This window comes from Chelon labrosus (genome assembly GCF_963514085.1).
Source record: "Chelon labrosus genome assembly, chromosome: 10".
Taxonomy (NCBI): Eukaryota; Metazoa; Chordata; class Actinopteri; order Mugiliformes; family Mugilidae; genus Chelon; species Chelon labrosus.
Window position 1 is genome coordinate 23,033,699 of NC_140360.1, and position 9,674 is coordinate 23,043,372.

Genomic DNA, 9,674 nt, shown 5'->3' on the forward strand with positions numbered 1-9,674 from the left:
CTATTTTGTACTGAAAAGGCCTGCGTGCGCTCAGTCATTGAAAGTAACTCCCATCCACACAGCTGTGGCGGCGGAGGGATACCACTGCCTTCACAACGCAGTGCTGCGCCTACAACTGGGAAGGAAAGATAGAAGAGAAAATAGAGAACACACACACACACACACACACACACACACTTGGACAAAATGTATTCAAAATGGCAAAACAGCGGCTAAAATGCAAGATAACCTCTGCAGCCAAACGCACAATGTGTGTTATAACTGCTCAACAAAGCCGACTCAGAGCGGCGTTTCCTGTTCCAGACCCCAGTTTGAGTCCATTGTGTGGCTAAATGGGAAGAGGGAGAAGGAGGATGCGCACTATTTGCCGACGCGCAGTGACATTGTTCCAGAGTGCTCCACCATCAGGGCCATCTTTGGTCGTCCTCGCCGGTGACAGTGTGGACAGTTTATTCCATTGGTCATTAATGCCTAATGATTCATAAATAATATTCAACTTTTGAAGAGCCATTTAAAGCAGTTCGGTCTGAGAAAGGGAACCAACATCCCGGTTTGTGGACTCTTTCCTCCAATACCCTTCATTTCTCAAGGCACAAAAAAAGAGGGCGAGACGGGAGAGGCGGTGATACAACATGGATGAGGAATATGATGTGATCGTTTTGGGCACCGGACTCACAGTGAGTAGTCAAGCTTCGTTTGGTCTGCTCAGAAACAAAGCAGAATGATTTTGTCTAATATGAAGGGGTTTTATTTATTTTGGCCCTCTATCTTCTGATCCTCTATTCTCGCCCTGGAATGAAAGCCTCCTGCATCGCGGTGCGCTTGTGATATGAGACAATTAAGTTACAGATTTTAAAAAAATGTCGCTAAATTACTCGTGCATCTCGCGACGCAGACAGTACTCAAGGAGTTATTCAATTCTCCAGCCTCACAGCCGGCTCAGTGTTGTGTTACACCCAGCAGCATCTTTTAGGCGTAACCCCACCACAGCGTGTCACGGTCCTCTTTGCATAGACAGGCCTGCATCCTGAGGTTGGCGCAGGCCTGAGCACGGGTTTATTAAATGACTGAGCCTTTCAGTGCTGCTGCTGTCGCCGCAGTTACTTTCACTTATCGCACCCAGAGGAGAATAAATACGCCTGGTACAGTTTATGTGATAATCTTGCTTGCATATGCGTAAAAGCCGACATTTTGGTAGTTTATTAAATGGTGTCAAATTTCTCTTTGTCAATGCATAACCAAAAACGTTTTTTTTTATGGGATACAATTCCATATTATTATTAATATTATTATTGTTTTTGTGTTTATTATTATTATTATTATAGTGGCGACAAGGGTGAAACCATCCATTCACGCATGCGCATTACTTCTGTTCCCTGAAGCCTCCTGTCAAAACCTCTAAACTAGCATGTACATTCAGTTTCTCCAGCCCCAATGCAACACGTTTATGTTTTATGATATTAAAAACTTAGATGGCCAAGCACTTGTCACAAAATAACACTTGTGAGTTTAACAGTTTGGAAATATGTGTATTTATCTCTATTTGATATAAATAATATATTTAGCTGAATCGCTTTCATAATGAGATACTCCTTCCTTTCATTCCATGGGCTTCCATTATTCATTTGAGCTCATGTTATTGATGTCTGGTATTTATCTTGTTTTATGCAGGAATGCATTCTGTCCGGGATCATGTCCGTGAATGGGAAGAAGGTTCTGCACATGGACAGGAACCCGTACTATGGTGGGGAGAGCTCTTCCATTACACCCCTGGAGGAGGTACATGGCCCCTGGGATCTATAAAACCAATCAATATATATTTTATGTCCCTCAGTCTATCTCGTTTTACTTCTGGTGCCATCTGTCGCTGTTTCGCCATCTTCATTTGCGCCCTTCCGCTTCGTAATGCTGCAGTTTCTGTGAAATTTGATGTCAGTGTTTCTCTCTTCCTGCAGCTGTACAAGCGCTTCAGTCTCCCAGATAGCCCACCTGAGTCCATGGGCAGAGGGAGGGACTGGAACGTTGACCTCATCCCCAAGTTTCTCATGGCTAACGGTCAGTATCGGATTACAAGCTAGGTGTACATAAGGAAATTATTCCATTAAACTCTCATTGTAAGATCAGTAAATGATAATTAAATCAAGTTAAAAGAATCAGATTCTTCAAGTGTCTTGCTCCATCTTGATTCTATCAAGGCAGAATGTTTGATCATTAAAGGTCGACCACAAGTAATCAGATGTAGCATGTGTTTGTACGCGTGATTTCAGGTCAGCTTGTGAAGATGCTGCTATACACAGAAGTGACACGGTACCTGGACTTTAAAGTAGTTGAGGGAAGCTTCGTCTACAAAGGAGGAAAGATCTACAAGGTGCCGTCAACCGAGACTGAGGCGCTAGCTTCAAGTAAGCCTCCTGACTATGCCTCCTTGCTCTCTGTAAGGTTGTCGTGGCAGTATTTCAACATGAAACCTTTGCTCGAATTTTCCAGATCTCATGGGAATGTTTGAGAAGCGAAGGTTCCGGAAGTTTTTAGTCTTCGTGGCCAATTTCGACGAGAATGACCCCAAGACGTTTGAGGGCGTGGACCCCAAAACCACAACAATGAGGGACGTTTACAAGAAGTTTGACCTCGGCCAGGATGTCATTGACTTCACTGGCCACGCCCTGGCCCTCTACAGGACAGATGAGTAAGAACAACAACATAATGTTGCATCTGCTTGTACTTACTGATCAGTATCTATTCTTACGAAGACGAAATAAATCATTCAGTTATTTACTTACTACAAACATTTGTGGAGACTAACATCATCTGATTTCCTTCCCCTCTTTCCTCTTCACTTTCAGCTATCTTGATGTTCCCTGTTTGGATACGATCAATCGTATTAAACTCTACAGTGAGTCGCTGGCACGATATGGAAAGAGCCCCTACCTCTACCCCCTGTATGGTCTGGGTGAGCTGCCTCAAGGATTTGCCAGGTATTTTAATAACATTTCAATGCTGATTATGATGGACTGGACATTCACTTCCAACGTGTTAGGTACATTAGTGAAAACAAATGCAATCTTGTGTAACAGTCCTGCACTAAATCTCTCTTCATGACTGTTCTAATGTTCAATTTATATTGAAACAGCATCAGAAAGGTGGTAATTCATCGGATCGTTTTGGAGGATGTAGTTTGTGATGCTGTTAAACTAGATTCACCATAACACAATACAATTCAATAGTACTACAAACCACAGCCTTGAATCAACAACTATTGATTTGTTATTTAAACAAATGTTGAATAATGATGAGATAGAATGCATTGGTTTTCACTAGTGTACCTAATGAACTGGCAAGTGAGTGTATGCTGGCTTTAACTTTGGTAAATACAGAAGCTTAAGACCAATCCATGGTTTAACAGCTCTTACTCACTGGCTATCTTAGGTTGAGTGCAATCTATGGAGGAACCTACATGCTGAACAAACCAGTGGAAGAGATAGTGATGGAAGGAGGCCATGTGATCGGAGTCAAGTCTGAGGGCGAGGTACGGCTTATGCTGAGGAGAGGAGAGGTTAAGAATTACACGCTGCATGTACCTGACTGTCTCGTTCCCACTGCAGGTGGCTCGCTGTAAGCAGCTCATCTGCGACCCCAGTTACATCCCGGACCGCGTCCGTAAGGCTGGTCAGGTGATCCGTGTGATCTGCATCCTCAGCCACCCCATCAAAAACACTAATGATGCCAACTCCTGCCAGATCATCATTCCTCAGAATCAGGTCAACCGTAACTCAGGTGAGCATCATCATAGAGCAGGGGTGTCAAACTGATCCGTGAAAGGGCCACTGTGGCTGCAGGTTTTCATTCCAACCATGCAGCACCCATGCAGTGGGTGTGGCTGGCAAGTTTTTGTTCCAATCAAGCAAGAGGACACCTGAAATGACTGTGAGAAGGCAGTTCAGTTGATTGATTAAGCCAAGTCAGGTGTGCTGCTGCATGGTTAGAATGAAAACCTGCAGCCACAGTGGCCCTTTCACGGATCAGTTTGACACATGTGTCATAGAGGCTTGGGCAGAATTCAGTTTATAGGAAATTGAACAATAACAAAAAGATATATGAAACATTTTATTATGTTATATATTATAGTAAATGTAACTGATATGATTTCAAGCCATGCCGATTAAAAGGATTATTCTTAATAAAATAGATTAATTATTGCATATTTCTACATTTTAGCCTTTCAGAGAAACGTGACAAATGGAGTCCCTTGTATATCAAAATAAACTAACTGAAAAATAGCTTATCATTTAAAATGAGATTCTACTGTGAATTGTTGCACACTAGCATTGTTTTAACTCTTAATGCTGAACACAGTCTTTGTCTTTCCTCCTTTTAGCTGCTTCCAGCTCATTGTTTAGGTCATGTCTCTGAACTGCTTCAGAAAGCATGCAGCTGTTGAATTAAGAAAAGCTCTTAAAGCTCACGTCATTCTTCCTGCTCAGCAAGAAATGGAATATAGGCAAAGTCAATTACTAAAACTCAAGAGACAGTCATTTCCCTCTGGAGTTATGGAAACAAAAAACGATCTAAATTATTGTTAATAGTGGATATGTGTCAGAAACATGATTCTGGATGAATGCTACTGTGAACGTATCACCTGTGTAAACAGGCAGCTGTTTACATAAATTTCAATGGTTGTGTTCACATGGACACTGGTACACCATTAATAATCAGAATGAAAATAACACATCTAACTGCTTTAATCTGAACAGAACAGAACATGATTTTTTATTCACACACAATAAGCATGTATGGACAGCATGATCAGACTGTTTCTCTCTGGTTGGAGAATAATAAATAAATATATTCTTTCTGAGCATGTTTGGTGCATGTGGGGTAAACATCAGATGATGTGATGAGTTTCTAGGAAGGACAGAAACATGGAGGTAGATGAAAACTGGTCATAAAAGGAGTGTTTGAAAGGATGAACAAGGCCAGAACAGATGAGGGCAGCATTGGTCGTCTTCTTCCATTGAATAATAATCCAGTGCTGTCAGTAAAGCTGGGAAATGTTCTATCTCCAGAGGTGTGATGCTCAACAGCGGCCAGAACCACTTTGCACCTATCAAAAAAGTTCTCTTCTGATCAGTATGTTGGTCCATGTAAATATCACAGATCATTTTATTTAGCATTTAAGCTGGAATCCCTGATCAGAATTATTTAAATGACATTAAAGAATCATACAGCTTGTTTCCACTGCCCACGAATGGCCAAAAAAAAATAATCATTAATGCAGTTTTAGGGTAACTCTGATTAAACTTTCTCCTCCTCTTAACCATTTTCTCCAGACATCTATGTGTGCATGATCTCCTATGCTCACAACGTGGCAGCCCAGGGGAAGTACATTGCTATCGTCAGCACCACAGTGGAAACCAGTGAGCCTGAGGCTGAGATCGAGCCGGCCCTCGAGCTGCTGGAACCCATCGACCAAAAGTCAGTGCCGCATTTACTTCTACTGATTTCTGTGCCATCATTTAACGTAACGTATTATAATTTAACAAAGCAGAAAACCATTGGACAAGGTGTGCAGATGATACGATGAAAAAATTCAATGTTTGATTAAGTTGTTGTTTTTAACAGGTTTGTGGCTATTAGTGACCTTTATGAGCCCACAGATGATGGCACTGAGAGTCAGGTAAGTAACTAACAATCTTTTTGGTGGACCTTTATGGTTCCCATACTTGATATTTTTATTTCAGAGTGAAATATTTTGTCAGTTATTAGATTGGTTGTAAAATATACTGCAGATACTAAAGGTTTCCTAAAAGTGACTTTATTAATTCCGATCACAATGGGCCACCTTTAAGTACATATGCTCACACCTAGCGACTGACCACTTGGGATCGCATCTTAGTTTTGTGCTTTGTTGCACAGCAGAACATTTTGCCAACATCTCCTGTGTCAAAACAATGAATCCACCACTGTTTCAGTACTATGCACAGTGTTTGTGCATGCACATGGCTATAAAATGTGGAAGCACAAGGTCAACTCAAAGAGACAAATCACCTATTAACCTGACAAGCATGTCTTTGGACTGTGGGCGGAAGCCGGAGCACCTGGAGAAAACCCCTTCCATATGGCAACTTTGCATATGTCAACATGAACACATGGCTAGTTAACATTATGCTCAATCATTTTTCATGAGGGAATAGCACAGCTGCTTACTGATATTAAGTCATTTCATTGGTTCATTCTAGTTTGGATTTAATTATCTAGTTAGTTAACAGCTACTGGGACAAAATACTTGGAAAGTTTCTCCCTACTAATGGACAGACAACACTTACGGTGCAGGCCGCGACAGTTTTGACCTGGGAGGTCAAAAGTTGCGTGTTCAATGGCAACACAACACGAGGGATAAATGAAAAAAAAATTGGTTGTCAGTAGGTGGTCTATCAATGTGGCCAGTGACCCAGACCACCTCTAAATGTGGTCTAAGTGAATGTGTCCTAAATGCATCTTGGGTGCTTTGAGCTGACCACCTGTGATCAGATCACCCAGGTCTGAACACGGTCTGAGCACCAATGCAGCCTAACAGAGCCGCTAGCGAAGCTGTAGATTCTCACTCTTGTTCTTGTATTTTTCCCAGGTCTTTGCTTCAAGTTCCTACGATGCCACCACTCACTTCGAGACCACTTGCAACGACATCAAGGACATCTACAAACGTATGACCGGGACCGACTTTGACTTTGAGAACATGAAACGCAAACAGAACGACGTGTTTGGGGAGGATGAGCAGTGAGCGGTAGAGGGCGGGGGCATCCGAGAGAGGGCGGGGCCGGGAAAGGAGGTGGAGGGGGGGGCAAAAAGAGGGCTAAGAAGCGGCAGAGCCTGCGGTAGAGGGCCGAGGCTGCCTGAACAGTGCTTTAAAAACAAGTGTGAGGGGCGGCGGGGGGGGGGGGATTGTCTGGGCTCTGCCTGTCTTCAGCCAGTTTGCCTCCTTTTCCTTACGTCTCTCTCTCTCGACACACATAAACGCTCACAAACACACACATACACGCTTTTCAAATACACTCCCTTTCTCTGTCACAGAAAAGCAGGGTTGATATGGTCTTTCATTCCATTGTAGAATTTACAGTATAACCATGTCTTAACTATTATCATTAGAGGTGGATTTATTACTTGTTGTTGGCGATTTTCAGAGCATTTCATTCTTTCTGTAACGTCTTTCTCCTCATGTCAGAGGTTAGGTGGAAGAGTGGAGGACTGATGGCACCGCAAGCTCTGACATGAGAGACCTGTAACAGCGTAGAGTAGAATCTTCTGGACATGCATGCATCTTTTACACACAGTAGTATTGTACATAGACTCAAATGACACTGCGGGTATGAAGGCTGGACCATTCCACGCATCACTCCTGTCAACCCTGCTTTCACTTTTCTCTTACTTGGTCTTTTACCTGTGTTACTTCAATAGACGCCGCTCCTTTTGGCAAAATCTGTTGGTTGGGCAAAAAAAACAAAACAAACAAATGTGATGAAAAGTTACATATAAACGGGCTGTTCTGTCAACTGATAGTGCTCACTTTGCAATGCTGTTGTGTTCCCTGTGCTAGCAGGCAAGCTAACCAGTGACTATTAACTGTCACCCCACCCCAACCTCTCCCCCCCCAAAAAAACAACAGTTCCTTTGTTTATCTCTGTTGTGTGTGTATGTCAGTTTTGAATTTGAAATAGTTTACGTTCTAACATTTTAAATTATTGAAGAGTTTTATTTCTATATATTCGGTGCACATTTCACTGGCTGAAGTTATGAAGTTTACAGAGCTGAGGTTGAAACTGTGGTCTTCAAGTTGGGAACATAAAAAAAAATAAATAAAGGGAATGTCAGAAGCGGAAGAGGCTCAGGCAGGATTGTGATCTGGAAGGAGTGATGAAGAACTTGGGATGTGAGGAAGTGTGCTTTGGGTAGAAGAATGTATGCAGGGAATGTTGTGGACTGGACATTTGGAAAGTTTCACTTTTGAGTGAAGAGAGTAGAGACTGAAATTTTGGCTCATAGTGAACGCACCAGATTGTGTCTTGGTTGTTTCAACCTTTGTGTTTGTCACTGAGATAAATCATTACCCTTAGGACAAAATCCGTAGGTGTTAGAGAACGGAAAGCTGGATACACTCCCACCATTTAAAACAAGACTTTGTAGCATAGCGAAAGGGTGGAGCCACAGTTACAAGTGCCACCCTGTGAGTACGAACCGAAATGCTTTTATTTGGTTGTAGCCTTAACTTGGGGTCAGATTCAAATGTTTGGGCCCTTTCAGAATAAATTGACTGCTTTGTTTTAACTAACAGGCAGTCGCAGGTCAGTCTTGTGCCAAAACTGGTGTCTCTGTTATTGGCAAAGCTCGCTGACAACATTTAAAGTTCACTTTGACGGCGTATGTAGCTCTGCAGAGCTGACTGAGTACTATAGAAGGGATATTGTTTCCTAGTAAATCAGGAGTGTTACTGTACACCCGAGCGGAGACGGTCCCTCATATCGCTGCAGTGCACACTTACAACCAGATTGATCTGCGGCTTGGCATTTTACAAACCCAGAAACAAACAGATCGTTACCTTTGAAGCGCCGAAACAGTTACCTTTATCCCCCACAACCAATCTCTTAACAACTCTAAACAAGGTTAGGCTTGGGGTGCTGATGTGTCTTATGCTCTATTTATAGGGATGTAACAAATTACCGATACGAATCGGAAATCGGTTTTGATTTAAAAGATGTGAGTGCATCGATACACAAGCCCCTGGACCGATCCAAATGTACCACGAACCGGTCGATGGCCCGATTACAAAGTTATGAATGGGGTTATTACCGTAATTTCCAGACTATAAAGCGCACCTGAATATAAGCCGCACCAGCTAAATTTTGGGGAAACTACAGATTGTTCCATATATATATAAACCGCTGGTGTTTTAATGTTTAATTACCGTAAGGGTTTCTTCTACCACGGAGAGGATTGTCGGGACAGAAATGACTGTTTGGAAACGCAAAGCGTCCCATTTATTTACATTTGAGAAACACAATAAATCTTTCAATCAATCGATCGATCATCTTACAAACAGCATTCGTGCAGTGCACAAATAATACAACGGTGCGCTCCTAGCGTAGTGCAGTATAAGAAAAAACAAAGCTTACAACGCTTGACGAGGCAATAACGTTGAATGGCTAAATTTAATTTGTTTGTAATAGTGCTTGCCTGTAACACCGCAGCAAAAGTGCAGTAACCCGGCTGCTCAACAAAATAACCAGCATCTTTTTCGAAAACAGCCAACACCGCAGTAAAGGTGCAGTAACACGGCCGTTTACTGTATCAAAATAACCAGCCTGCTGTACCAGAAAAGTCAGCCAGATCGATCGCCTTTAACTTAAAAGCAGCTCTCGTACTGCTTGGTTTGTTTTGCTCTCGTTTACCTGTCGCGAGCTGTCTGTCTCGCTCCTGCGCTTCCATGATAGTGCGCCCCTGGTGACCGTTAGCTGTAAAAATCCATAATTCGTTGTATAAACCGCAGGGTCCAAAGCAAGTGACAAAAGTAGCGGCTTATAGTCCGGAATTTACGGTATATCAGCAATACAGCTGGAAGCCCCGCTTGCTTATTCTCTTTCTCTCTGTCTTTCCCGCAAAAATCTCGCGAGACTCTATTAAAC

General features: G+C 42.5%; 1 protein-coding gene across 1 annotated transcript; it reads left to right on the forward strand.

Moving 5' to 3' along the window:
- Window positions 1-421: 421 nt before the first annotated feature.
- Window positions 422-6,778, forward strand: gdi1 (GDP dissociation inhibitor 1; the record flags this gene model as incomplete). The annotated part of the gene is made up of 11 exons (XM_084552791.1): window positions 422-677; window positions 1,672-1,779; window positions 1,956-2,055; window positions 2,268-2,402; window positions 2,488-2,686; window positions 2,844-2,975; window positions 3,427-3,526; window positions 3,603-3,774; window positions 5,328-5,472; window positions 5,620-5,674; window positions 6,626-6,778. The coding sequence occupies exons 1-11, from the start codon at window positions 633-635 to the stop codon at window positions 6,776-6,778; spliced, it is 1,344 nt and encodes a 447-aa protein (XP_084408917.1). The 5' UTR covers window positions 422-632.
- Between the last annotated feature and the right edge of the window lie 2,896 nt (window positions 6,779-9,674).